The sequence below is a fragment of the Aspergillus pseudodeflectus genome (assembly GCF_044049435.1).
Source record: "Aspergillus pseudodeflectus strain CBS 756.74 chromosome Unknown BJX68scaffold_118, whole genome shotgun sequence".
Taxonomy (NCBI): domain Eukaryota; kingdom Fungi; phylum Ascomycota; class Eurotiomycetes; order Eurotiales; family Aspergillaceae; genus Aspergillus; species Aspergillus pseudodeflectus.
The window spans coordinates 2,097-29,277 of NW_027263894.1; the positions used below are offsets into that span (position 1 = coordinate 2,097).

The 27,181-nt window shown below is 48.1% G+C and overlaps 9 protein-coding genes across 9 annotated transcripts; 5 read left to right on the plus strand and 4 right to left on the minus strand.

The window, feature by feature from the left end:
* Window positions 1-593: 593 nt before the first annotated feature.
* Window positions 594-1,473, minus strand: BJX68DRAFT_250751 (uncharacterized protein). Its single transcript, XM_071042303.1, has 2 exons — window positions 1,265-1,473; window positions 594-1,211 (listed from the first exon to the last, which is right to left on the minus strand). Exons 1-2 carry the CDS (start codon window positions 1,347-1,349, stop codon window positions 718-720), a joined length of 579 nt encoding a protein of 192 aa, XP_070892039.1. The 5' UTR covers window positions 1,350-1,473; the 3' UTR covers window positions 594-717.
* A 719-nt stretch (window positions 1,474-2,192) lies between these two features.
* On the minus strand, window positions 2,193-3,368 carry BJX68DRAFT_37113 (uncharacterized protein). Its single transcript, XM_071049042.1, has 2 exons — window positions 3,341-3,368; window positions 2,193-3,278 (listed from the first exon to the last, which is right to left on the minus strand). The coding sequence occupies exon 2, from the start codon at window positions 3,222-3,224 to the stop codon at window positions 2,445-2,447; it is 780 nt and encodes a 259-aa protein (XP_070892040.1). The 5' UTR covers window positions 3,225-3,278; window positions 3,341-3,368; the 3' UTR covers window positions 2,193-2,444.
* BJX68DRAFT_37115 (uncharacterized protein) lies at window positions 3,308-5,202 on the minus strand. Its single transcript, XM_071049043.1, has one exon. It carries the CDS (start codon window positions 5,047-5,049, stop codon window positions 3,814-3,816), a length of 1,236 nt encoding a protein of 411 aa, XP_070892041.1. The 5' UTR covers window positions 5,050-5,202; the 3' UTR covers window positions 3,308-3,813.
* A 3,516-nt stretch (window positions 5,203-8,718) lies between these two features.
* Window positions 8,719-9,055, plus strand: BJX68DRAFT_259945 (uncharacterized protein; the record flags this gene model as incomplete). The annotated part of the gene is made up of 2 exons (XM_071043791.1): window positions 8,719-8,943; window positions 8,990-9,055. The coding sequence occupies 2 exons, from the start codon at window positions 8,719-8,721 to the stop codon at window positions 9,053-9,055; spliced, it is 291 nt and encodes a 96-aa protein (XP_070892042.1).
* Window positions 9,056-14,809: 5,754 nt separating this feature from the next.
* On the plus strand, window positions 14,810-16,408 carry BJX68DRAFT_250762 (uncharacterized protein). The gene has a single exon (XM_071042304.1). It carries the CDS (start codon window positions 14,927-14,929, stop codon window positions 15,941-15,943), a length of 1,017 nt encoding a protein of 338 aa, XP_070892043.1. The 5' UTR covers window positions 14,810-14,926; the 3' UTR covers window positions 15,944-16,408.
* BJX68DRAFT_250763 (uncharacterized protein) lies at window positions 16,062-17,477 on the plus strand (the record flags this gene model as incomplete). Its single annotated transcript, XM_071042305.1, has 1 exon — window positions 16,062-17,477. A coding segment is annotated over exon 1 (527 nt), but the record flags the coding sequence as incomplete, so codon positions are not given.
* Window positions 17,478-17,776: 299 nt separating this feature from the next.
* On the plus strand, window positions 17,777-20,470 carry BJX68DRAFT_37198 (uncharacterized protein). Its single transcript, XM_071049044.1, has 6 exons — window positions 17,777-17,793; window positions 17,887-18,114; window positions 18,162-19,276; window positions 19,326-19,548; window positions 19,604-20,161; window positions 20,212-20,470. The coding sequence occupies exons 2-6, from the start codon at window positions 17,986-17,988 to the stop codon at window positions 20,398-20,400; spliced, it is 2,214 nt and encodes a 737-aa protein (XP_070892045.1). The 5' UTR covers window positions 17,777-17,793; window positions 17,887-17,985; the 3' UTR covers window positions 20,401-20,470.
* Window positions 20,471-23,691: 3,221 nt separating this feature from the next.
* On the plus strand, window positions 23,692-25,016 carry BJX68DRAFT_250774 (uncharacterized protein). Its single transcript, XM_071042306.1, has 3 exons — window positions 23,692-23,946; window positions 23,991-24,377; window positions 24,424-25,016. The coding sequence occupies exons 1-3, from the start codon at window positions 23,707-23,709 to the stop codon at window positions 24,778-24,780; spliced, it is 984 nt and encodes a 327-aa protein (XP_070892046.1). The 5' UTR covers window positions 23,692-23,706; the 3' UTR covers window positions 24,781-25,016.
* Window positions 24,919-25,500, minus strand: BJX68DRAFT_273546 (uncharacterized protein; the record flags this gene model as incomplete). Its single annotated transcript, XM_071047490.1, has 1 exon — window positions 24,919-25,500. The coding sequence occupies one exon, from the start codon at window positions 25,498-25,500 to the stop codon at window positions 24,919-24,921; it is 582 nt and encodes a 193-aa protein (XP_070892047.1).
* Between the last annotated feature and the right edge of the window lie 1,681 nt (window positions 25,501-27,181).

The following is a 27,181-nucleotide window of genomic DNA, read 5'->3' on the forward strand; positions in this document are numbered from 1 at the left end:
TTTTTCATAATTCTTTTCCTATTCTAAGATAGGATAACGGTTTTGTTTGGATCACTGCCGAGTTGAGGCCTTGCTCTTGTTGATATCTCTGTACATAATGAGTTCAATGAAACTTCCCGGTTGGGGGGTCGCAAGGAAAGGCAATTCAAAGACAAGTGAACAAGTACTGTAGGGACATACTTTCAGTTTTCAGTTAGATTACCTCGGGAAAGCAGGAATGCCCCAGGGCAAAGAAAGGATGCCCCTTCGCTGCCCTGGGGCATCCTTTCTTTGTCTTTGCCTTTGCCTTGCCTGCTAAACGCCCACTATCCCAAAGCGTGTCTTTGGACGGAAACATAGTATAATGTATTCTATTCCTGCTCGGGCATCGTCAATCTCTAAGCTTATGTATTTAACTAAATACAATTTATACATAGCACCAGATCTACTTGGTTTACTTGGCAGATGGCTTCCTTCTCTGTAGGACTGATTGAATATTATCTCTAAAGTTGCCTTGCTAAGATTATTGTGTAAAGCTACTTCACTACTTACACTATACCTTTGAGAGTAACGTGGAGAGAGCTAGCGGTGAAATATAGACATAGGAAGGATACTGCTGCAAGTTACTTGTATTAAGTAAGACATGGGCCGTAGACCGCGAGGCTTTCCCGAGATATACTGTACTAGAGGTAAACTCCCTAAATAGAGTATCAACCGGCGAGGAGAATTTTACTATAGTCATGCTCCATCCTGAAGCTCAGGCATAGAAGGGACAGGAACCTCGACAAGCGCTTCCACAAAAAAGGTACAGTCACCTGTAGCACAATTAAAGAATCCTCTGCGCTGCTTTTCTCTGCTGCTTTGCCCCCGCCTGCTGGGTTTGTCACACAGGCAACGTGGATTCTGATCGGAGATTCCTTTTCCATCTGCCCAGCTACGGAATTTCCCGCATTTTCCACACGAGTAAAAAGGTCGTCCACTGTTCCCGTTTTGATTCCACAGTTTGGCATCTTTGAGGATTGTTGGATTTCCACATCTCTTGCATAAGGGACTGGCAAGGCCACTGGATAAGGCTGGTCCTGCCAGATCTGGTAGCAAGATATCGGCCTGAGGTCGTAGTGCTGTGAACTGAGGCTCCAGAACGAAAGTTGGTTGATTTTTGTTGGCCGGAGGGAAACGTTTATGACGAGTTGAGCTGAAACAATTCTCATCATACAAACTTGTTTCATGAACTATAGTACAATATCGTCAGCATAGAGAAACTTTAGCGCTTATAGAAACATACCAGCTGGACGTTTCTCGATTACGGGAAAGGTGGGGAGGGGCCTCTCGCCCTTCCTCCTACCAAGACCACACTTTATAAGCTCCATAGAATGGCTGGTGGAGCTTATATGTCTGAAAGAAAGGTAGAGAAATTGCCAGAGATATAGCACTGTATGTGAACACTCGTGCTTTTAAACATCCTCGTTTTGGTAGCCTCGCCGTCCACATTTATGGTCGTGCAACCTTCGAAGTAGCTGCCATGCGCCCCATTCTGCCATTTCGATGCCTGATTTTTTCCGTTCTTACAGATAGGCCAATGATAGGCTGGCTTTGCTTCTGATTGAGCCTCAATTCGCACACTCCAGCACAGTTTCGCATCACGCGGGCGGGCGTAATCTTAAGAGGTTCAACTAAATATGGGTTATCTTACCGTGCTCCGACCTGAGTCTCATGACTGGCGCTGACCAGCCCTGGTTGATTTCGACTTCTTTCTCTCTCTAATCCCCCTCTAGGAGCGCAGGGTCCCAGTGGTGGAGTGGCTGACCGGCTACGCATTTCTCAGCATAGCTTCGCCTTTTCGATTACCATTGTAAACCAAATGCTTATTGGTGAATTATTAGACATCCAAGTAAGAACTAGGAAGCCAGTACACGATGTAAATCCGGAAAAGGATATGGAGGGTAAGACAAGGCTATATTTCACGACGGCTCAGACAACACAAGCAGCAAATGAACTCCGGGGCGCCTTTCAGCCTCTGTGAGCTGTGAATCTGCAATGCCGTAGATGGCTTTGCGCTGCGTTTTCGGCGGCGGGGTTGCAAGAAACGCGAGGCCGCTCTGTGGGCCATCATCGTGCTTTGCGCCTGCCAGGCCGCCATTATTAATTTCGTCATAGATAAGCTTACAGGATCAAGGAATGAGCCTTTTTCAAAATTATTTCATGCGTAGAGTCACGCTCTAACATCGCTATATTATGGTCCTTTGCTCATACATAAATCTGATACTATGTCCTGTATATAAGTTGGGCCTTGTTCAAGCACTAATATGGTCCGGCCATGAAGACAAAGTCTAGAAACTCTTGCTTAGACTCCACCTACTCCAACCAAGTATCAAAGCGCTTGAGACCAAGCAAGGAAGTTGATTCGCCACATTCAATGCTTTCATAGGTAACTCGCTTGATATAACTATGGAACGAACTCCTGATCAAGCTAAGCTCACACCGCGTGCCAGGTACCCTAGATCACCATCAAACATCGGACGACCAGATTCGGTAACCAGGCGGCCCTGCTTCTGTTCAGCATGCTGGAACTCTTTGATCAGCTCCGCAAATCGCTCAACTAGTTCGCCGTCCATCTTCCCAGGCTCAAATAGATAATCCATCCTGGTTTTAGCGGTGTTGAAATCCCTCACCCTTGTTAGTAGAGCATCCGGATCAGCGGCCAGAAGCTCCAAGTATAACATCAGGTAGTAGCCGCACAACTGCTTAGACTGTTGGGGAATCGTCCCTTCTGTGGCTTCATAAAACCGAATCGTGCCCCTCTGGGTTGCGTTTATACTACTCATAGCTCCAATAATAACCTGTTTTATAGGCTGGTAGAGCTTCTTCTTCCACTCAAACCAGGAAGAGTCCAGAATATACACCGTAGGCGTCTGCCCACTGGCAAGCCCACCGGGGCTTGACACGATAACTGTAAACCAATGATCGTTTTCATTAGTCACGATAGGAAAAACGAGGTAATGCGCGGCGAGAATATGGTTCTTATCACTCTCCGGGCCTTCGGAGTCAAGAATTAATTCCCAGCCTTCCTCAAGCGCGTTCACTGTAAGAGGGCAGAAGAAATAAATCTCTCCAGAACGGTCTCTTCGCGAGAGGTAAAGTCTCAGATAGAGACAGAACAGCCTGATATGAGTAATTGTGAGCCAGTGAATTTTCCTGCTAACATGTGGTATGTTTTCTTTGGCAGCTGCGGTATTTTCTTGCATAGTCCTGAGATTCTGGTCCACATCAGAGATGTCCTCTGATATAATGGTGACGTTCTCAAATTCGAACCCGCTAGAATAAGTTAGCTAAGAAAAGAGATAGTCAGACCTATGCTTACATGATAGTTGAGTTGTCTTTGAAAACCTTGAAGTCGGGTTCAATTGCCTGTGGGAATTGGCTCTGGGGTGCAACAACATGGTCCCTTGATGCTAGGCCTGCCTGGCTGCTGTCATGCAAACTTTCTATGTTCTCGGTTTGTGTCTGTGCGTCTGAAATAAACTTAGGTAAGGTATAATGTCTAGGGAAAGCGTACTAACCGTTCTCCTTGTCTGTTAGCAGGGTTACCAGTAAGTCCTTAATTTCCTGCTCTGGTACGAGATGGTGCTCTTTTAGGCCATTGCAAAAGATTTGGAGATCTGTAGACCCAGTATTGACCAAGTACTCCAGTTGTTTGCTCAGGAGTTTAAGCAGTGTCATCTGCTCGGGGACTGCAAGAATAAGATTGATTGTGCTGTCAAGTTTATCGCAAGGCAATTTAAGGAGGTCCCTGTTTTTTATTAGCAGTCTGATATAATCAGAAAGACCGATTACCTACCAAATTCTTGGACTAAAAAGAATTCCGAGGCCGAGACGCTTAGCAAGTCTGCTACGCAGCTCCCTTCCCCTGTGAAGTTGGAGCCATATACGCTGACGCTGAGCTTTTTGTAACTTGCTTGAGACATTATTCAGGCGTGGACTGCATCGCTCCCAGATGTTATCCAGGACCTTGCCAGCAGCAGTACTAGTTTTGATCGGCTGACGCTTCTTTGTGAGGAAGGACTCTTGGGCTATTGATACCTGCTTATCAAACCAATCCGAAGCCCCAATGTACTCAAGAAGGTTGAAGATCACATATCTATGAGCCTTGAAAAAAGACTTCTCAATAGTATCCCTCCACGATCTGTCATCAGACCATTGAATTTGAAGGTCCTCCTGAACCGATCGTACTATCTCTGCATAAATATGCTGGGGCGTTTCGTAAAGCTCCTGGCTGAACTGATGGATTATATCAATCGCCATTGCTACCGTAATTGGGTGAGCGCAAGAGGTATTCTCATCGTCTGTTGAGGCGTCGTGGGAGGATTCACGAGAGCGTGTTAGTGAGTTGAAGGAAGTTTCGCGAGCAGATTCTTGTGGGGCGACCATTGATTCTCGAGAGACTGCGTGGAAAACAGCTGCTTGCTCGCGAGAGGTCTCGCAGTTGTCTTCTCGGGAGGGGTTCGAGGCCTCCAGAGAGGTTGCCTGCGACTGAATTATCACATCGCAAGAGGGTTCACTTGCGGGTTCTTGTGGGTGACTGAATGCGCCATGTGAGGCTGGATGGTTGTTTGTTGATGGATGACCGAACGTTTCAGGCGAAGTTCTAGAGGGACCGATTGTCGCATCGGTAGCATGAGAGGTATCCTCACGGGATGTTGCAGGGCAGTCAGAGGTTCCGCCAGAGGTTTGTGGAAAGGTTTCAGGACAGGTTCTATCGCCAGAGGTATTATTGCAAAAGTTTGTCGGGTCGCGAGAAGCATCCAACTCAACACGTTGAGCTGCGGGCGCCATGCGTACGCGTTTAAACGATTTTGTAGGCCGGTAAGCAGGATCTTTCTGTTTTCGCTTGCGATTCGCTAACCCGCCTTGGCGATTGTCGTTGCATAGGTTATCTATCTCATTAAGAATGTTAATAACTCTGTTGCTGAGTCTTAGATCTGGATGTTTGGCGAGTAGTTTGGTGCACAGGCGAAGCGCATATATCAAGTGAGCCTCTGGATTAAGCTTTGTAGACTTGTTGAGCTTCATGACTGCACGTGGGAGACAGGAAGATAAGACGTAGTGCGCACGGTGTGTCAATGTCCTTGGACATGGATTCAGCAGTTAGTCAAGGAGTTTAATCACTAGCAGTCGCGTTGGCTTCCCAGAACTCGATCGCGACCATCAACAGGCGGTCAAAACTCATTGCTGACACAGGGCGACGCCTACCTGACCGCCTACTGATGACGCGGCAATTTCCTAGGATTCGGATTCGGATTCGGATTAATTCATACACCGTCCCAGCCAATAATATCTATGGCTATACGGGAAAAGCCCCACCACTAAGAATGGTCGGGGCGGTTGATAATACCTGTATCCACCCACAATTGTCAACATCTTGAGGGTTTGGCTCCGCTTAGACAGCTGTCCAGGGTTCCCCAAACCCTCTATTGTCTTCTACGTACCCAATGACTTCAGTACTCCGCCTCGTCTATTTGCTCCCTGCGTACAGCTCCAAATTGCCCAAGGAGCCCTGTGCGTAGCATGAATTTGGCTGCTTGGATCGCAAGCTTAGGCGTGTTTAAGATTGTCTTTACGCTTCCCTCTCCTTCTGGTCCCCCACTTCGTCTGCCCAGGTCATTAACCAGATGAGGGCAATGCTTCTTGTCCTTTGACTGTTCAACCAGGACTTTTTATTTGTAGTTTCACATGTGGGGCGTTTTTATTGGTTCCCATGAGCCTGTTGCCCAGCTGGTTATGTGGTGGTCAACGTGATCCACTGGTTTATAACGTAACCAAACGGCGCAGGCTATTTCATTTGTGGATCACCAGGCATCTCTTTGCGAGTTGACCAGGCAAATCTTGCTGGTCAACATGAGGTGAACGGTCAACTCGATAAGGGATGGGCAAAGCCTGAGGTCCTTAGATAGTTGATGGTGTTGAACTCCCATAGATTATCTCTCTGCTGAAGAACACGATTTTGGTATGATCTGATGGCTCTCCTAACTTATATATCTAAGCCATCCTTAACTAGAACCCTGCTTTGGGTGATAACATAAATGAAGAAATATTTGTGATTCTCTATATTATCTGGCTGCATTTCTAATAGTATTCGTAATATAGTATTAGAGACCCCTCTCCATAAGAACAAGAAAAAGGGAGCCCCTTTAAGGAAGGTATTCTAGTAAATAAGGGAACAATAAAGGGAAGGTATCATTAAAAAGGCCTACGAGTATAGCAAGTTATACGAAGTGGATGTTTATCTAGACATCTGATTGAGGGGTTCTGGTTGGGTGTATACCTTTTTAGCTGATCCGAGTGGGTTTTGGTCCTCCTTTGAGTCACAATTAGTAGGATTCATTTCTAGTGGGCGGTGCAAGATACTAATCCCCTATAGGAAAAGTACTATCCTACGCCTATTCAGAAAACAACCAAGGATATTCTACGATCGCGTAATAGCTAGCAAGGCCGCCAAGAGTTAGAGACATCTAAAGGCAACATCGAATCTACATAGAGTATGTATATGATTTAGAGGGATGAAATGTGGCCCGAGTCTAATAATAGGATAAAATCCAATAACTATCCACACGGGTTAGAACGGTGATTGAATGGCTGAGTGCCTGAATTTATATGGACCCTCTTTTGCTACTCCTATGTGGAGAAAGGAGTAGTATATGTCCAATTATTATTAAAAGGTAGAGGAGGTTATGATTGGCTAGAAGTAGCCTCTAAGATCTGAAACCTTCGGGACTCTTATTCAGCTAATTAACTTAATAGATTGGGATAAATACTCTTAACATCACAAATTATATACCAAGACTTCTATCCACCTTTAAGTAAATAACAGCTTATAGAGGCCTGTAGAAGCGGAGCTACTAAGTATAGGCCTATTGCTCCCGAGAACTAACGCCATGGTTCCAGGGGCCCTAGTGTTTCCTTGAATAACCATTATGTTCCTAGGATCGAGGATATCACTCTTAAGAATGGTCTGATAGATCCCAAGAGTCCTAATGTTTATAAGCTAATCACTTCTAGGAACCCACCCTATATTTAGTAATAGTTAGATTTTGTGGTTTCTATGCTATTTTTACTAGCGGTGATAATTCTAAACGTGTACAGATGGGCCGTCAATGAGCTTAATAGTATGCTAATAGAAATCTGAGCTAATCTCCTAGCTAACCTTCGCCGTGCTCTCAGAAACTACATGTTGTAAAAGAAAATAAGCTCTAGGGAACCGTGTATAGGTTCCTAGGAACGATGATGGCACTTCTAGGAACACCGCCGCTCTGACGACTACCCCAGCCGTTCCTACAATACGCTGTAGAAAAAGGATAGAGATGATGTATTATAGATTATCCTTTATCCGGGTTGGAGCTGCTTGGCCCGCTTATTCGAGTCATTATCTTCGGCCGTCACGGAAGAACATAGCAGTGTTGGATAAACTCTCTAAAAGTGGTTGGTCGTGGGCAATCAGAGTGGTTAGTAAGCACTCTAATTAGCGCCACTGCCTATTTATACTCGCCGCCTGGACACATTCATTGCTTCCTAGGTGAGTGCTGGCGGTATAATGGACGGACGAAACCCAGACCCACAGGCCCTGTCTACGGAAATCCTACTGTACATCTAATCTTAGCAAGTCTTGATTCCTGGAGAAATTAAGGCTTTCTCGCTGGGTCTCATCGCAGGAAAAAAAGATCATGTGTGACTTAAGACTGCAGACCATCTATGACTGCAGACCATCTAAGACTGCAGACCATCTCTGACTGGAGACCATCTATGACTGGAGACCATCTATGACTGAAGACCACCTAGGACTGGAGACCATCTATGACTGAAGACCACCTAGGACTGGAGACGAGGACTAAGCTACTTTCAACCTCCCTGCGAAACTGTTTGGGTTTGCAGCGACCTTACAGTATTCAATCGTCCGCCTACATGGTTGCGGCCCGTCTGGCCTGCCGACCACCCCAATGTTACTGAGTCTTCCACTTCGCGTGCGATCGACCTCATTGTGTCTTCGTCTATCGCAAGCTCTGCCCCGAAATTCGTAAAGATTTATCGTGCCATCGCGACCTGTGGACTACTTCCTGTCACGCCTTAATATTTGGAATACATTCGACCAATTGACAACCCGTGTTTGGCCTGGGTGGGGACTGATAGGCAGCAAGACTTGGCCAGAACCGGCGTTTCAAGTCACGCGCCAGTTCCCGATCTCAGAAGGCCAAATTGTGGGTATTCAAGGTTCCCAGGGGTGAGTCGCTCACCCTGTTAGGGTGAGCGACTCACCCCTTCTCACTCAGTCGCGCGCGCGCGTGCGCGAAGCGGCCTGGATCACGGAATAACTCGCGGTCCGGCCCGTTGGCAGCTGTTCACCACAGATCTCGGCCGCTTATATAAAAGGTGGAACGCTGCCCCTTCTCCCCGTCTTTTAATATGTTAGGCATTGCGGTGGCTGAACCTTATGGCATGGTTTGGGAACAGATAGATAACTATAATGGAACTCGCTCCTGTAGAATATAACTCTTCAAGTCAGATATAAATTCAACATTATATCAATATAAGTTCATCAACCAACACTCACTTTCGGGGGTGATTTGCTCACCCTCTGGGGTGAGTACAACAATATATATAAGGACCCATGTTTCCCTGGACTAAGGGATCAAAGATACGTGCCTTCTACTGCCGAGTTCATCATTAAGAACTTTAAACGGTTTCCTCATGGCGAAATCCTCTACCCCAAGAAGAATCCGTCGCCGCATGTCTAATCAAAAAAAGGCAAAGCGTCAACAATATAAACGACGAGGAGACACCTTGTTCCGCAAAGCGTTTGAGTTCTGTCAAGAATGTGACGCGGATGTCTCATTGACGGTTCGGCTGAGAAATAATGGCCAGATTGTTATGTTCAACTCGGATGATCGGTGGCATCCGTCACCACAAGACTTGGTAAGTATCATCTCCAAAGCTGCCTTGCTATGCTAACGGTGCTTAGGCAGTTTACTACCCTGTACCATTAAAGGTAACCTGGCAAGAGCTGGCCGCGAAATATGATCCTTGAATAGAGAAAGCCAAGATGTCTCGTAAGATGCGGTGGGAAATCAAATTCATTGGCCGCATTCCAGGCCAAGAGGAAAGTGGGTTTGGGCAAGGGTGGCAAGATATTTGTCTGCGAGGGCGATCTACGCAAGTGAGCTTTATTTTATTGTAAATCGATGCTAGTATAGATAATTAGTCTACAGTGTAGTATAGAGCTTCGTGTACGGAATCTATTCCATACGAAATCAAATTAGATTTCCAAGTACAGTAATATGTTCTCTCTAAAAATCCCCCGAGTACGTTGGAAGAAAGAATTTCGAAGAGAAAGGCGAAGTCTCTCGGAAAGTGGGCGATAGCTTTGACCCTGACAGGGGTGGGACCAATGAGTCACCCGTTGTGAGGCATGGCGATTAAGTTAGCTAAACTTAGCGCCAGGCGACCATGTGAGTGTTCTTGCGGTTCATTCTTGTGGTTCCAGTGTGTTCGACGCAACAGATTTCAGAGAAGCCCAGCTTTTGAGAGAAAGGAAAAGGGCAAAAAGAAGGGTGTTTTTCTTGAAGCCTTAGAAAGCCATTCAAGCAAAAAGCGGGGTTGGTAAAGAACTACTCCTGTCATCAAAGGTGTTCAACATCTGTTGGAAGCAATGGGTTCATCAATCACAGGCAGAGCTGGGACGGTCTTGACGCTCCTCAAAAAAGCGCAAGTCTCGAAATAAAATATTGGTTGAACACTTGAACCGCAAGAACGGCCCACATGTGCCTTCACCAGTGACTGACTTATTGGTCCCACTCCTTCAGGGTCAAAGCCATCGCCCACTTTCTGGACTCCCACCTTAAGGAGGGGAAAAGTTGGGCAACTAATTTCTCCCTCTCCGCAAGGCCCTCTCCGCTAATTTGGGGGGTAATGGACTCGCTGAAGAGTTAGTTAGTTATCTTGGGTTCAGCGGGTTCAGCGTTGCTGACTGACTGCTTGCTTTCGCTCGTTATCTTGCGGCTCCCCTAATTATGTACTCTATACGGGGCTTTTTGTGATTCTGAACGAAGTTAAAATCTTCTGGAGGGGAAAAGATTAACGGAGGTTAAAAATAGCGACTCAAATCATCAGAATCGATTCACAGGCAGCGATTTGCTTAAGTGTTCTTCATTGAAATGGTGGGAGGTATAGCGACTGGACACCCTAGCTGCAGCTGCCTGGAACGGATATGAACAGATCAAGACCCTGATAGCCACAGGTCAAGTTAACATCAATACAAGAGAGATGTAAGGCTTCACACCGTTATTCCTGCGTGCCCCTCCCCCAGTCACGATATTCATCCTTTTCCACCTTAGCAAGTTGGCCAGCCAGAAGCGAATGAGGCGATTGCTACCAAAGATCTCTAGATTCAGGCTCCAGAGTGATTGTCCTGCAATTAACACTCATCCCAATAAGACCTTACAGTATCAAGTCGCCTGGCATCAGGCTCCATTAGGTCTTAGCTCACCCGATGGGAATCATGGTCTGTAACGAGGCCGCACCCTTAGGACCAAGAACATCCTCCAGACTAAGCTACCGAGTACAACAGTTGGTCGGCGTCCGCCTAGCCCTGACCATCATCTCCGCCATCCTGGACTATCGGCTTCGTCACTTCTCAACTAGTTCGCCGTCCATCTTCCCAGGCTCAAATAGATAATCCATGCTGTCCTGCAAGAATTGCCCTCTCCCACCCATTCTTGCTTTCTCGAGTGTATTTACACCAACAGGGTACTGTAACATACTAAACCGTAACCACGTGCTCAGGATTTGGCGACTTTCACCCTGCGATGGGACCACTGATGAACGCAGGACTAGCGCAAGAATCACCACTCTCCCCGACTTGGTTACTCTCAAAACTGACAAGGCGAGTCGAGGTAGCGGAATGTGGGGGATGAACCCCTCCATGAGTGAAGACCGTTCCAGAACCTTATGGGGGCGGACCTAGAAAATATAGATGTCGGGAGGCGTGAGCAGCTGACCTCAGCTAGATATCACCCATCCGTACTTGTGAGTCGTCGTGAGTACGATCCAAAATTCAACAGTAATTAATCCGTCCTACTATGTTGAACAGTCTAACAACAGGCGGGGCACGGCATCAAAAGGCGTATTGGAAAGAATAACTATGTGGAACTGTGGTGCTGAAGACGAAGTTTGGACTTAACATATGTATAAGGAACGGTCGCCCAAACTCTCCATTGCTCATGGATGGAAAGTACTGTACTGTGAGTTCTTTTTCGGAGCTCGGAATGTGTCGAGATCCTACAAAATCATAAGGATCGAGCCATACTGTGGCCCGGCCCGCTACTCCTACTAGGGCCACCTCACTCACTAGGGCGACGACCCTGACTAGGGTCACGGCACTGGCTAGGGCGACGACCCTGGTTAGGGTCACGGCACTGGCTAGGGCGACGGCACTCACTAGGGCCACGGCACTGGCTAGGGTCACGGCACTCACTAGGACCACGGCACTCACTAGGGCGACGACCCTGATTAGGGTCACAGCACTGGCTAGGGCGACGGCACTCACTAGGGCCACGGCACTGGCTAGGGTCACGGCACTCACTAGGACCACGGCACTCACTAGGACCACGGCACTCACTAGGGCCGACGAGCCTGACTAGGGTCACGGCACTGGCCACGGCACTGGCCACGGCACTGATGGAATTAGTGTTCTAAAACCGATTGGATGGTTGCCACCGTTCGACGATCAGGCTTCGAAGGAGGAGAGATAGGCCAAATAAGCAATAGTCCGCAAATAGAATTCCATTTTATGTATGAACGTCTGTTATTTTGCTGCGAAACTATCTGGTTCTGCAGTGAGATATGCAGGCCCGCGAGGCGTCAAGCTGGATATCTTGGCTTTTCAGATTGGATTGTCTTCAGATATATCGACATAAAAATTACTGGTTCGGGGAGCCTAGGTATTGTACAGGAATCTGAATCTGGATATTAGTTATGGGGTCCTTAAAAATCCGTAGTATATATGGTTCTATGAAGCTGGCATCATGCATTCTCGTCCTGTGTGATACATATTAAGCCTCCCTGGTCTATAGATCGGGACAGGGTAGCCCCTACGACGCAAGCCACACGACCAATCTGGCCTGCAGCTCATACAGGAGATCTGACCGGGCACATAAGCCCCAATCAGACATACGCTCGCGGTCTGGTTACCTAGAAGGCCGGAGGGGTTGAAACAGAGGCCCAAGGTAGTAGGCCCAGATACTAGTGACCCGCGTCGTAAAATCGGGAGCAGAGGGCCAGCGTAACAGGATCGGGTGCGGAGGCGTAATGACATAGCTCTAAGAACACCAGACCCTGTGCTTCAGACCAGGCTGGTCGCAGGGCGGCGGTCGTACGACCACCACGGAGGGAGGACCGCCAACTGGCGCCTACCATGGGTGCAAGACCCAGACAGTCGTCTGCCCACATTGTTACGGCTCTGCAGGTCTACAGACCATTCCAAATCCTGAGATAGAGATATACTTGTTTCTAGGATGTCCTTGTCCCTAGGATGGACTTGTTCCTTGGATGGACTTGCTTCATTGATCTTATCTCCAACACTTGATTGCTGGCCTTCTGAGGCTGAAGGTCTGTCTGGCAGGGTGCTGAAGCGCTGAAATGGGGCGTCCAGTGTCGTCCAATAGAGATGCGTAATATGAAACCAGCGCCGCGCTGAAGGCGCTAGTGCTTCAGGGTTCACGCACCCAATGCATTAGTCCTGACGCAAGTCCTTCATTCGACGCGAAGTCCCGTCATCCCACTAACGCCTGTCTTCCCACTGACGCCTGTCTTTCCTTTGACGCCCGTCCTTTCTTTGACGATTCACAAGCCTCTCGAGAAATCAGTTGGTAGCCAGTCGGCCGGCTGGCTCTCGGTCCGCCACGGCTCAATAAGCCAGGGGGGACAACGGCCCAGGCGGGGCAACTAGCTGAAGCGTCCCGTGATCTGTCTTGGCCAGTTATGCCTGGAGACTTTTGGTCTCCAGATTTTCGGCCCACCTGGCGGGAGAGCGAACGCAATCAATCTCTACAGTAACAGCTTCCGATCCATCCATGCCACAGATCCCGCGCCTGCGGGCTAAAGAGCCTCCAAAAGAAGTCCTTGTAGGACAAAGTCTTCCACTTGTGATCAAACCAGGTTTAAAAAGGTGTTCTTAAAAGGCATACCTTATCATGAACTGTTTCACATTTCGTACCACCTCCTATCTAGCTTCTGCTTTTATGGAGTTTCTCACAAGAAGAACCTCCCAAGATCCTTACTGTCTCGAAAGAGCACTTCTAAGTCGCGCTTTCTAAGTCCGCTCAATTCATAGGATGGTATAACTATGAATATACCTCTGTAAGGACCTGCTTATGAGCCCGTACACGAGATAGTCTGCATATTCTGGTTCAACACATAGGAAAACCCTCTCCGGTAGCAAACTGCTCTGAGAATGCCTCCCGGAGAACGAGCGTATACACTTGGTGTAGTGCGGTAGAGTAGGCAGCAAAACCGGAAAAGGATGCACATGGAGACAGTCCTTGGCGCTGATCGGCAAACCGTGCAGAGGGCCTACTGTAGAAACCAGTGTCCTTAGTCTTATTATTTCAAACCTCAAAAAATAATCTGGGGATCGAAGTTGTTCGACGGCAGGCCTTAGATAATGTTCGGACACAGATCTTTATCCATGGATTGCGATCCAGGTTTGTTACTAATCCACAAGTCGTAATCTGGCAGGGATTATTTTTATACGAGGTGTGGGATCCAAGGTTTGCTGTTCAAACTCTACCGAAGTCCATGATACGTAATCATGGATGGGCTGAGGCATTGGCCAAAGCGCTAGGATTCATTTGTCGCAGACCGGTGCCCCCGCAGAAGGGCCACGATTATCGAAAACAGTGGCACCTGGAAATTGCGGCTCTACAGTACCTTGAAATAAGTGCCTGTTTGAAGGTTGTTGATCCAGTTCCATGTTCGCCATGAATAGTTTCAATAGCCACTGTCTCAACAGGCAACGAGTCTACTCCACAGAAGGAAGATCAGATTAGCACAGAGCGAGGCTGCCACAGATGACGATTTGCAACTTTCTCTGAGCACTATTCCCGCTGTCAAAAGCAAGGTTGCTTAAGCTTGCTTCATTTGTGTTTGCGGAATAGCTTTCTACTAGGGAAGGAGAGGGGAGGAAATTCACTATTAATCTGCAGCGATGTTAAAACCCTCAATATTCTCAATTCAAGAATATTATCATGGTGATAATATGAGAGCATGCTAAATTTATTATCCTAGTAATATTCAAGGTCGATAATATTAGTAACTTTTAATGTTACGAGGGCGATAATATTGATATCATCTACTATTATCGAGACAATAATATTATACCTGCTTCGCTGTTAACACGGACTTTAGAGATATAGCTAAAATGTGCTTAGTAGCAAATTCAGAAAGCGATTTGTTTTGGACTTTTGCGCCTATGCGTTATTGCTTTCGCTTTATACCGTAAATCTCCAGAGCCTCCAGGCAGTCCATCGAAGAATATAGAAAGTTGACTATGCTGCAAGCCAAGTGAACATCCATCAATCACTACGGTAATCGAGAGGCCCACTGTGTGTATATTTTCTTGGGAGTGATGCTGATATGGGCGCTTCAAGTCATCTTTCTCGCAGGAACGACTTTTACGTTAAAAAGGAAATTCTCAGTCCTCCTTAGTTGCGGATAATTTGGCTATCTGACTTCCGCCCACAGGAGGTGCGGCGGCGTGGGAGTAGATGCCTACAGTAGCGCTGCACATGCCCATGGCTTGCTTCGAAACTGATCGCTGCCTAAGGCATAAAAGTCCGTGCGTGTTACATTAGTAATCAAACATAAACAAACGCACGGGTGGTGCCGCGTCACCACTCCGGTCATGAGTTGCGTCGCACAGTGTCCCAACAGGGGATTCATAGCCGCTGTTTTCCTGACATCAAATTTACCGCTAGCTATGCAGGACGATATTGTTGAGTTACGACGCCAACTGGAGGAAGCGAGACGCGCACGGGAAGAGGCAGAGCGGCGACAGAAAGAGGCGGAATGGCGGCGGGAAGAGGAAAGACGCGCTCGGGAAGAGGCAGAACGGCGACTGCAACCAACCGCTCTGTTTCACCTGCTTGACCGCTGCCATGAATATCTGTCACAGGAGATCCGAGTCGAGACAGATGCGGCCTTGACAACCCAAGGCAACGTGACTGACCCAGTGAATCGACTTTACCCCAAAAAGATTGTACCTTGGACTGATTTCCCTAATCTCCAAGAGCAAATATGGGACAGACTCGAGCGTGCAGTTGACTTTACCTCGCGCCCACTCTTTCCCTCTGATACCCAGTTAGACTACGTCGCAACGAATATCCGGGACCGGCCGATTTACTCAGAAGCAACTCTACGAAATTTCGAGCGAGACACTGTGGATAACTTTGTTGAAAAGATTATCGAGGCCTTACAAGATGATGAAACTTTGCGACGGGAGTTTGGTATAGAGGGTCGAGTCGCGTTCTACGACCGCGCGAACTCAACCTCGCTGGATGACAGCCTGGAACAGATGCATCTTAATGACGCACCTGACGCGCCCCATCAACCACCAAACACCAATCGCGGCAGAGGCGGAAGAAAAGGAATGGGGAAACAGGTGGCACAAAGTCAGAAGATGGCACATTCAGGATGGCGACGCAATCGCCGGGCCGATCAGTTCTGTGTTCACCTCGTGGCTGACGAGCGCCAGATACCAGTTTATGCAGTGGAGTTCAAAGCACCTCATAAACTAAAGGTCGCTGAGCTAGTTGCGGGCTTCCATGAGATGGACCTGGAACGCGATGTTATCAATCAGGAAGGGGACACATTCGAGTTTTATGCTACTGGCTGCCGAAGCTCCATCTCAAGAGTGGCATGATGCAGCATATAAAAACCTTTCAACTTGGGAAGTTGAATACTTGAATGTCCTGCGTGATATCCCTGAAACGATACGCAAGGAGCCGCCTTCCTCGAATTATCGGCCTTCACATTGGAAAAAACCAATCCCAAAGATGCACAATACGCGATCCCGCGCTCGCTGTAATCCAGGCATATCTACCCCGCAAGGCTCTCCATGTGAAGATAGCGACAGTGATGACGAGGTGCCTTCGCCGTCTACCGCACCAGCCACGCGCGCATCGAGCCGCAGAAAAGGGAGTGAACGTCAATTAGCTAGCGGACGAGAGGAGGCACCGCGTGACCGGAGAAAAAAGAAGCCACCCTCTAAAAACAACATACAGAGACCATACTGCACTATGGCTTGCATCCGCGGTATGGCCAACCGAGGTCGCCTCGACACCAAGTGCCCCAATCGGAAACTCCACGGTGGTCAGTGGCATCCCATGGATGCGCGTGGTTTCACGCGCAACCTGCATCGTCAACTTGTCCGGAACCGAAATGAGGGTTTTGAGCCTCTACACATTCGTGGTCGGACTGGGTATCTCCTAAAAGCAACTCTATTGTCTCACGGGTATACCGTGATTATCAAAGCCACAACGGAGGAGAAGGAAAATGCCCTTATAGCAGAAGCAGATAACTATCGCCGCCTCCGTACCTTGCAAGGGCATCAAATCCCGGTCTGTCTAGGCAGCTTTGTGCCAAACATCGACTATTGGTACCATGGTGAAATAATGACGCATATGATGATCCTAAGTTGGTCTGGAACTCGTCTTCAGCGAATAATCAACAACGAAAATTCAGCCTTCTTCCACGAAGAGCGCAATCGTTGCCTGTCCATCCTCCAGTCACACGGAGTCGACCACAAAGACAAAGAGTGGCGTAATATGCTATGGGACGAATCCACCCAGCGGTTGGTTATCATTGATTTGGAGGACGTGGAGTGGCTCAAGCAGCCTAAGCGGCCTCGGGCTCTTCAACCAACATCGGGCAGTTTAAGTCATCATGCCGCGAGGGCGCCGAGAAATAAACGAAGGCGCCTTCCCAGTCTGCCTGCTGCCTGCAACTCGTGATGGCTCGCTTAGAGTAGCTGGCTCCTTATTCGAAAACGATTCCTCTCTCTTGGCAATCGAAAACCAAGCACTAAATCTCCTTTGTCTCTTTCATGCTATCCAAGAGCGCGCGGGCATGGAATTGCTAGCCGAGGATTGCGGTGAGGGTCACAGTTCAGCAGCGCCTGCGCCAAGGTACCAGATAATCAGGAGGCTTTTTGATTGACAAATCGTCCTCATCCACATTTCCGTTCCAGAGCTCAGCAGCCTAAGCCTCACGGGCCCTGGACGGATTGCTTGGATAACTGGTCTTGATTCCAAGATTCACCTGAACGGTGGAGACTAAGCTAGGTGCTAAGAGCCAGTCGTTCACAGTGCGCAGTTCTAGTCCTATCTAGTTTGAAGTAGCGGGTGGCATCTAAGGCGCCGATGCAACGCTATGGCTATCTTCGTCGCCGCCTGATGGTAGCTCCTGACTACTATCAACGCCAAGGATCGCGGAAAAGGTCAATATTTTGGGCAGTTTGGATAAGGATAAGCCCTTTCAGGGGGCCAGCCGCACTCCGTCAAAGAGAGTACAATCCAATGCAACCTTGTCAAGCAAACACGATAATTTCCCTCAGCGATGAGCCCGCACAGGAGCCTTAATCCGTGCTCGACTGTGCTCCAACCATTTCGTTGGCCAATTGAGTATGAATCGAGTCGGGTCTGCCTTGGACTAGGGAACGACGAAGCAAGGATAGCCAACCAAGCACTTTCCGTGAAAGGAATAGTCACTCTGGTCAGTCAGACACCCTGCTGGCCACCTCCGACTGGCTTGCTTTCCACCATCCTAGGATGCTGTAACGCCCAGCTAACATAGTAGAATGTCCAGTGAGACGGCTATAAGAATCACCACACACCCCCTTTCTTTTGTTCAAGTCTCGTTCACCTACAGTAATAACCGGTTTTTCATTCAAGCTCACTCTCAACCATGTTGTCAAACAATGTTGATTCGTCCGATCCAATACCAGAAATCAGGGATGAGCTCATCGCGCTCCTGGAGCGTTTTGTTCATCTTATTGCTTCCCACGCAACCATTGATCTTCAAGAGACGCCCAAGGTACGCTGATTCACTGAAGATCAGGAACATACTAAGTGCGACATAAGTTTAAAAGAATACTTCACGAACTGTGCGAGGCAGCCCCAGATGTCGCACGAGCCATTGCAGGCACTATCCAAGGAAACAAGACGGTCCCATCCGAACAGCAGGTCAACGCGAACACTGCCCTCTTAAAACGAAAGTGGAAGCCAGACCAAGATCCCCCATATCGTCCATCAAAGTCTACCAGGATTAGCGGATCTTCCGCATACCTCGCGAAATCCATTCCCACTGCTGACTGTCGCGGTCTGGAAACGGAAAGGCCGATCATGGACGATGACGAAGCTCGTCCAACAGTCACCATGGCAAGCGAGGACATGCTACTGATGGAGACTCCAGCATCACGTGGACCCGAAAACGCCGTACCAGATGCTGAATTAATGCCTCCTGCCGGAAAGACCCCAGATGCAGGACAGATTGAGAAAAAGTCCTCAACTCAACCTAAGGTCTACCAAGAAAAAGTACTAGTGTTAGCTGAGAGCTCTAGTTCATCTCGCCAATCTCCGGCAGATTCCTCTATCATGGAGGCATCGCCTATCCAGGAGTTGATTGTCGACGCTGCTCGGACCCTCTACCAACTTAGCCAACACCAGGATGGCATCCCAAAGGCTATACACAGACGAATTCTACGGTCATTGCAAGGCAGCCAGCCGGAGGCACTTGCCGCATCTACGAGTAATACATGGTCCGATGGTTCGATATGGGTACAACTACTCGAGATGGGATCCTCTCGGCAACGTCATGTTATGATTCTTAACATGCTGGAGTACATGGGGGCCTGGGAATGGTATGATGGCCAAGTACGACTGGCGCAAAGGACAATCTCCACCAAGAAGGGTCAGCCGGTGGATCGTCGAGGAGCTGCAATCCATGTGCTGAATGAGATGCAGACCACTCGAGGGAGTGTGGAAGGTCGGGGAAGGTGGATGAGCGGGGTTGGAATGGTTGCGTTGAACCAAAGTGAACCCAGCCACGAGCTTCCGAGCAGTCCGGTCAGCCTTGCTGAGAGTGACCAGCGCCAGCGGAGGAAGCTTATCAGCATGCAACTTAGCAGAGGCCAGAAGCTAAGCACGAAGCTGGTTAAAAACCTAGGATTCGGGATACTGTTCAGCAAAAAGATTTGGTAAGGCCGGCATTGCTTTGATACTTCTCAATCCGCTAATAAAAGCTAGGCATTATACTAAGATGAGCATGAAGCGCCTGGACGACCTTATTCATTCGATCCAGGCAGATCCCCAACATACGAGGCTCCTTCAGATCCTTGGCCTCCAACTAGAGCGCCTTGTGAGCCACGGTTGGCCCGACTTTCGTGATTTTATTACCCGTCTAACAAGCGGGGGGCTGATTTCAGAAGACGAGGCTCAGGAATTGCGGATTACTTTCCCGTTAGAGGACGTAAGTGACCTGAATCATCACTATCAGCACAGCTCAATTAATAAAACTACAAAAGGAAGCTCTTCCCGCTGGCAAACTGGATACTGCCATTGACCAGTTGGTTGAAGGAGTCAAAGCCAGAGTGTTAGGCCAGACCATACTTAGTCCCAACGACACCTTGGCCGTGAATGGAAGTATGGAGCTGGAATGTACAATACTTCAGCACCTCCGTCCAGGGGTACGGCTCGATGCATGGACAATCCTGGCGGCTATGCAGATATCCGACCGGCCGGCATTTGTTCGACACGACAAAAGCATTCCTCTCGATGAGATTATTGCGATTCAGCCAGTAAAGCGAATCCGACCGTTCAAACGGCCACTAGCAGCGTGGGCCAAGAAGATTTCAAAGTACCGACGACAAGCTAAAGAAACCTTCGGAGAGGTTATTCCATTAGTCTTCTTCTGTCCTATTAATCACACAGACAGCCACTACACGTTACTTGAAATAAATGAACGGGAGCGAGTGATTCGTCATTACGATTCGCTAGCTGATCGAGGCGCTGTTGGCCAGACCCGGATGTCGAGATTGGTCCAGGAAGAATTTGGGGCCCTGAAGTTCTCCTATCAAGAAGCTGTAAGTGAATTGCACCCGTTCTTTGTCTACGATGAATAACATCTAGCTAGCCCACTCCGCAACAGAATGATGCTTGGAGTTGTGGTATTAGAGTTGTCTGGACTTTTCAACGCTTGTCAAATGGCCTTCCGATCGGTGGGTGGGACAAGGTACTGAACCCGGAACCCATGATACTGGAGATAATAAATGGGCTGGTCACTTGTGTTGAGGAAAATGCCATGGAAAGATATCAACGTTGATCGGTCAGCTAAGTCTAATTGAGGATGCTGCATTCTTGCTGGGAACGCTTCATAAATAGAGCTCAACTACTAAGCCACGGCAATGGCTGTGCATGGCTGTGTCACCCTGTCTTAATCAACTGTAGCGATGCTACCCGGTTTCAGTTATCACTCTCATTTTCTGGCGATAAGATGTTCCATGCCGGTCGCGTTGATTTCCTAGGAAATTGCCGCGACTTCAGCGGGCGGTCAAGGATCCCTACATTGGCTGGAGACCTCCCGCACATAGCTTGAAGACGGAACGTAGGTTCCTTTTCCTTGATCGATCCACGGCATACACAGAGGCCCTGCATCTCGAAACGACGCAGGGATAAGTGAGATATAGGCATGCTAATTCTGTTCGCGTGCACCGTCAATAGTAAACTTTTTAAATGTCATTTTAGTGTAGAAGTCAACCATAAGCGCGATAAACCTGGGGATTCTCTGCGCCAGGGTAAACTAATATCCCACCATGGTCACAACATAGAACGCTTGAACTACCTATAGATAAGTGCACCAAAAGTCGTCGCGGGCCACACTTTTGATTTCGTGTTTTCAGCCAGTAACTGTCACGGATTGTTAGGGTGTCAATAGGTAGCTGCAGTGTCTATTGAGGTATCTTTTATGTGTTCCCCTTCCGTCGCTGGCTTTCCTCTATGGGCGAGAATCTGTTGGAGGGCCGCGCCATGGCTGCTTTCAGACAGTTGGAGCTTTCAGGTAACTTTGTCAGTAGCAAATCACCTCTACATGTCTCGTAGAATCACATGCTGTCGCCACTATTCTCTCTGGACATGCTCTGTGGAAGTACCTTTTACGTCTGTAGGCCGTAACTGTCGATTTCTTCAACCGGGGTTTTTTCTGGATGCCAACCGAAAGAAGGCCTGGCAGTAAGTATCCTTGTCACGAGTTTATTCCATGCTAACCTACGAAAGTTTCTGCAGGGCGAGCACCCCTGCCCCAGGGAAGCAGTCGCTGCAGCCCTCATTAGGACCGATTTTGCGTTCGTTCTCAGGAGTTCAGCCAGGTCATCCAGGTCAGCGAGCAAAAGTTGTGGTCTTAATTCCAATATGCCCCGGCCATCTTCAGTAATGAGGAGCGCATAATACAGGAAATTACTCAGGGGATCCAAGAAGAGACAGAGAAGAGGTTTGAGTAGGATTGGTATTCATTCCACTGATATCTATATCGATCTCGGTAACCATAAGAAATCCAATTATTCAGCGTAAGTGCACGGATCTCCATAGGTGTGTACATGGATCTTCCCATGAGCCCACTCCGGCAGCTTCACCCCGTCCTCGGCCCTGATGCAGACAACTTGGACTTGGTTCAGGTGCAATCGAATCTCTCCGTTTAGGTACTCAACGACAGAAGTTAGATCCTCGCACGCGTAACATCGAATAAAAATTTTCCGAAGTGATGGAGGCAAAGTAGGCTTTCCGGATAAAACGTCGCTATCAATGTTAAGGTGGGATAGATTGCTAAGGCTTTTCGCGGATTCCCATTGCATACAAGCGAAGTCTGGCAGGTATATCGAAAGTTCCTGAATGCTCTGTGCGTGCGGCAGAAGTTCTTCATAGAGGTCCAGGGACGTAAAGCTGTTGCAGTGTCTTGCTTTGCAGCAGTTGACGGGATGGTAATAATCGAATAGCTCCAGGTTATGACACCCCTGCAGCAATAGGTGTAAACTGTGTTTATCCAGGCATCCACAGAGCTTCAGCTGTTGAACAGGTAGAGAGGCCAGCGTAGCCGCTTGGTCGTGTAAGGTAGAGCTCCCAAGCGTCTCAATGTTCAGGCAGGTAAGTTGTGGGAGGTGTTGCATACATGAGTAGAGTGTACTCAATTTTTCACGGGGGAACCTTGCCGGGTCTTTCCAGTATAACCAATCATTATGGCGTATATCAAGGCCTTGAAGATAATCCAGTGATATTAAGCCTTTTTCTAGCTTATCCTCGATTTTTGAAAGAATTTTCCCGTCGGTTGGGATGTCGAGATCTTGCAGTTTTGGCATGAGAGGCAGCGTTGTGAGAAGGTCTTCTAGGATACTGGGCTGCCGATCGAGAGCGCGACTCAGAATCGTGATGGACCGGACAGCTTCACCAAGCGTACAATTTTTTCTTATTGTGTCCAGAAATCGCTTTATATTATCTTCTGGCTTGAAGGACTGGAAAATCATACGTTGGCTAGCATGGCGCCAGGCCGGACAAACAACGGCTGCGTCGAGAAGGGCTTCACGGGGCAATAATAGGAAAATTTCACAAAGAATCTCGGTAGGAAGGGAGTCAGCCATGGTTGGCAGCGCAGAAGTAGATGAATAGCAAGGATTTATTAAAAGAGAAAAGAAACAGAGATGTCGACGCAAAGCAGGATATGTGGGTGCGAGTAGCTTTAAGTAGTGCCTATTAGGAAGGAGAACTGATCAACAACTGGCTGTGGCCACTCCTACATCACAAGCCCTATCCAGGACTGGAAGGAGAGGAGGACTGGAAGCACGGCAGCTAGAGCTATGGTGAGACTGAAGTGGAAGGAAGCCCCGTCGGTGTGATGACTTCTGCGAAATTCCGTATCTAGAATTGGCTTTTTTTCTCTTTCATTCGGTACGCCGACTGCTCCGGATCTGCATGGCAGGAGCGGATTCGCCCAGATGCGGCAACTCGCAAGTGGGCAGCCTTTCGTGTTCTTTCGTAGTCTGGCCAAGCCCGTGGGGCATTCCTTCCTGCTTGACCGGAAGTATCCTTGCTCAAATGTGCTGCCTAAGGAGCAGGGCTGTGTCTAATGCTTGTACTATGAGGCCCAATCAAGTGGCCAGCGTACACAGTCGGTGAGGACCTCGCTTGTGTGCAGCAACCTGCAGGGAAAAATATCTAGTACCCCCTTTTCGCGGCATAGGAGATATATGATAGTCGCTTTCTCTCACTTCCGTTTCTTTTGATTGGCGCTGGAGCCGTCTTTAGTAATGAGGATATCAAGGAACAGAGCCATATATCTAGCTATCAAGCGAACAACTGGCGGAGGAGAGTGGGAAGAATAGAAGAACACGGTCTATGTTTTATGCTGTGACTCAACTAAGCGACTACCTCAATTAAATTGGGTGGCTGAGCACTACCAGCTGCATGTAGCTGGGTCCGGATAGCCAATGAGTTACTTCCCTTTTGGCGCCCCATTGGTGGCACACGATTCGATGGGCGTACTTTCGATGAATCCTTCCTTTGCGTGCTACCTCAGAGATTCAAATACCATTCAAAACCCTTGCTCTGTGCTCCATTGCCTTGTCTCCCTTAACTTTATATCATGAATCTGATTGAAATCTCCCAGCGGGAAGTGCGTGGTTTCCACCAGGACCTTCTTGTCGCCATTATGCTGTCTGCGCAGGGTGCCAGACTCATTAACCACATTCCATTCACTTCCTGGGAGGAGTCAAGAAGATTGGCTCACGAACCCGGTCCCGCTGAAGCTCTTAGCCGAGGCCTTCTTTTGATACTGGACAATTTCCGAAACTTTAACAGAGAGCGAGCCTGGCGTGTTTTAGGGGTAAGAAAGTCTTTATATTTAGAATCACTACTAACTTGAAGAAGTTTTTGCTAAGCAGGAACTCCTGTATCAGCGAAGCAGCTACCACAGTCCTTTTGAGAACCACCTTCGATTCAAGTTATTTTGATTTCATAACCAACCCACTCGATTCTGCTTTGAAGCAACCTTCCCCCGAACGTGAATACGTTCTTCGGACCCTCGCAGACAAATATCAGCATTGGCTTAGACCATCACCACTACCAGCTTTCTCCATCGATACCGGCTTTTTTACCAGAATCTATTGGGGAGCTGTCGGGGATATGACCACAGAGATCCAGAACTTATTTAAATACGCACCAATGTCTTTCTTGGTGCGCAAGTGGCAACTCTTGAGAGACACGTGCCAGTATGCATGCGATTACGCGCAGGTTGCCATGCTACTACACGTTTTGGTACCAGGCCTTCTTCCAGGCAAGTCTCGTCGCTAACATTTATTAGGATGCCAACTCTTCTCCCTTCGTGGTTACTTGCCTGATTGATGGTATGGTTCAGGCTGGAGTTGAGGTACCCGACAAGTACAGTCGGTTCATAGGTCTCCGGAAAACCCTCGAGCACAGAGCTGATTCCATGCCCTTGAACGAGGATCGTCCCTTCGGGAAAAGTGCTATTGTCACCATGGAAAGAATAGTGATCATTAACGACCAACCTGACTATGCCGGGGTATTCAATGACCGTGGAGAGTTCGAGTACGGAGGCTTTGGGGATGAAGAATCTGATGACATAGAGTCTGTAAATGGCACGGGGTATGACGCGGATTCTGAAGACTACGCAGAGTTTGATGATAGCGATTGGTGAGGTGTTCTCCAGAGGATTTCATACTATTTCAGTATAACAAAGGCTTAATCTAGAAACACATCTCGAAGAAGGAAGACAAAAGACAAAGTTCGAGCCAATAGTTTAGAATCATCCTGTCCGCCAAATACCTGTTTTCTCTCAAGGCTTGCTCCAGTACTTATAGCCGCGTCTCATCACATAATCATGATCGACGAACACCCAGAGTCTCCCACCAAAATCCAGAAGGACTGCAATACTGTTATCCCCCTCGACTTTGGCCTCAACGCCCTTGATTTCACAGTCGTCAAGACATACAGAGATCATCTCGCGCCCACCACCACGTGTCTTCAGATAGACGTCTGTCATCAAAAGACCTTTATCAGAGGTGTATGAAATACCACAAGGAAGTTCCAATTCCTCATCCAGGTTTTCTTCTGGGACAGGTACCCAGATTCTCCAGGCCCTGAATTTGAAGACCACAGTGATGAAACCATTCTCAGCCCAGGCACCACCGATCAAGGAATAATCGTGTAGATGAACAGTAACATTTGACTCAGCGTTCGTGGGCTCACCCGCCTTGGTGCATGGCAGAGTAAAGACGGCATTGTGACCCGACTGGTATGTAGCGAAGATGTCATTCGGGAAGGCAGGGTAAACGTCGGTGCCCGCAGTGCGCTGGAGTTTTTGTAGCTCCGGTGCGAACATGGCAGAATTGCCGTATCTTGGGTCAATCGGCTCCATCTGTCGGTATAAGTATTCCGATAGAACTTTGAACGCGGAAGACTATGCTCACTTCAAAAATAAGGGAGAAAGATTCTCCTCCAGCCTCACTGCTGTTTCTGTTGTCTACTATCGTCTTCCCCTTCTGTTTCGCTTTCTTTGAGCCTTGTTCCTCCTGTATCGTTTCTTTTTGATCTTGATTGACTTTTTTGCGCGGCGCTTTGTTCTGGTAGTTCGTCGGCGCGGTTTTGATTGATTGGGGCCGCGGCAAAAATTGGAGCAGAGGGCGAGGATAACAAACAGGTAGTACGCAATATAGGGATAAAGGACGACGTGAATATCCTCGTCGAGTTCAATTCCAAACGGCATGCCAGCTGGTTGTACAATGAGTACGTAGGACCCTTATATACCACAAGTTTTAGAAAGCCTCAATCCTTTACACCGGCGACACAAAAGTAAAAGATTAGTAGCCCACGCTAAGAATCCAAGAGCTTGAGCTATTTTACTATATCCGTGCGAATAACATAATTCAATATAATTAATCCGTCCTACTATGTTGAACGCCTCTGGCGTCTGCGGCTGCAAAGGGTCATCTGAAGCTGTGGCCACTCGCAAGTCGCGAGGCCGAGCCGGATCCTTCAAATGATAGTGGGATGAATGAGAAGCAAGTTCAAGGCATTACGGCTAGACTCCGTAATAAACAAAGAAAATAAAACAATTTTTTTTTTTTTTTTAGAATTATAATCTGTTATGAGCCTAGCGCGCAGTCCTACCGAAGATCTCTCTTGCCACGCAGATTCAGGGCGCAAAGGATTCGATGGCGCGTAGAGCGGTCCATGATAGTTCTTAGCCACCGGTGGAAGGACAAAAAAAGCCACCTTCCAGATTTAGATATTACGCCTGGCCATGCATCAGAGACTGTGGAGTGAATGGACAAGGAGTCTCAACGCCGGAAGCGGGGAATGTTCAAGTTATATACCTTTTTGTCCCTTGAACAAATTATTTGCTTCGGGAAAGTGAGCATATCTCTTCCATGTACGCTTTTTCGGCTGCGCATCTTGTGTGAATCATGGTCAGTGAATCATTCGCGTATCCTTCCTGCCACTAACAATTACGACAGATCTCCGTGCCTAGATTCATTCTGCGAAATCCGGCCAAGGCAACTCTCAAGGTCTTCCTTGGGCGGTCTCTTGGCTCCGTTATCACTCCAGCTCACCTGCTGCTTGATACATTTGCCGAATCTATGCTACCCAACCTTAGTGACCAAGCACTCCTCATGCTTGCTCTCGTTACCTGGCACTTCGATGCGACATCTGACATACGTCAACTCCTTAGCCAACTGCGTCACATACCGGACCAAGTGCTTTCGGATGCCCCTCGAATTCTCTCCTCAGAACATCACCACCTTCTTGTTTGGTCGCTGGAATGTTCGGATGAATTTCATGCAATGTGCGGAGTACTGTCTGAAAGGTATAACGAGTTGGTTGACATACAGGTTACAAGGGGTGTATTTGCAAACGAGCTTCAGCGGTTGTTGCGGGATTCCAACTGGTTATTCCTCTACTGCGTTGAGATGCATTACTTGATGGACTAAGCCAGGCATAGGTCAAGGGGGCTCAAGGTGTATATATAATATTATGCTAGAGCTCCTTCTCATTCACGCAAATTCTCGTCTACTTCCAATTGTTGACCTGTACACATT

What these genes read in the sequence shown, in the direction of transcription:
- BJX68DRAFT_250751 (XM_071042303.1), bottom strand. Translation starts at nt 1,349, where the DNA reads ATGGAGCTTATAAAGTGTGGTCTTGGTAGGAGGAAGGGCGAGAGGCCC. An exon ending in AATCGAGAAACGTCCAGCTG is followed by an intron (nt 1,212 to 1,264) that starts GTATGTTTCTAT and finishes ATTGTACTATAG; the next exon opens with TTCATGAAACAAGTTTGTAT.
- BJX68DRAFT_250774 (XM_071042306.1), top strand. Translation starts at nt 23,707, where the DNA reads ATGAATCTGATTGAAATCTCCCAGCGGGAAGTGCGTGGTTTCCACCAG. An exon ending in GAGCCTGGCGTGTTTTAGGG is followed by an intron (nt 23,947 to 23,990) that starts GTAAGAAAGTCT and finishes AACTTGAAGAAG; the next exon opens with TTTTTGCTAAGCAGGAACTC. An exon ending in CCATGCTACTACACGTTTTG is followed by an intron (nt 24,378 to 24,423) that starts GTACCAGGCCTT and finishes AACATTTATTAG; the next exon opens with GATGCCAACTCTTCTCCCTT.
- BJX68DRAFT_37198 (XM_071049044.1), top strand. Translation starts at nt 17,986, where the DNA reads ATGTTGTCAAACAATGTTGATTCGTCCGATCCAATACCAGAAATCAGG. An exon ending in ATCTTCAAGAGACGCCCAAG is followed by an intron (nt 18,115 to 18,161) that starts GTACGCTGATTC and finishes GTGCGACATAAG; the next exon opens with TTTAAAAGAATACTTCACGA. An exon ending in AGTTCTCCTATCAAGAAGCT is followed by an intron (nt 20,162 to 20,211) that starts GTAAGTGAATTG and finishes ACATCTAGCTAG; the next exon opens with CCCACTCCGCAACAGAATGA.
- BJX68DRAFT_37113 (XM_071049042.1), bottom strand. Translation starts at nt 3,224, where the DNA reads ATGCAAGAAAATACCGCAGCTGCCAAAGAAAACATACCACATGTTAGC.
- BJX68DRAFT_250762 (XM_071042304.1), top strand. Translation starts at nt 14,927, where the DNA reads ATGAGTTGCGTCGCACAGTGTCCCAACAGGGGATTCATAGCCGCTGTT.
- BJX68DRAFT_37115 (XM_071049043.1), bottom strand. Translation starts at nt 5,049, where the DNA reads ATGAAGCTCAACAAGTCTACAAAGCTTAATCCAGAGGCTCACTTGATA.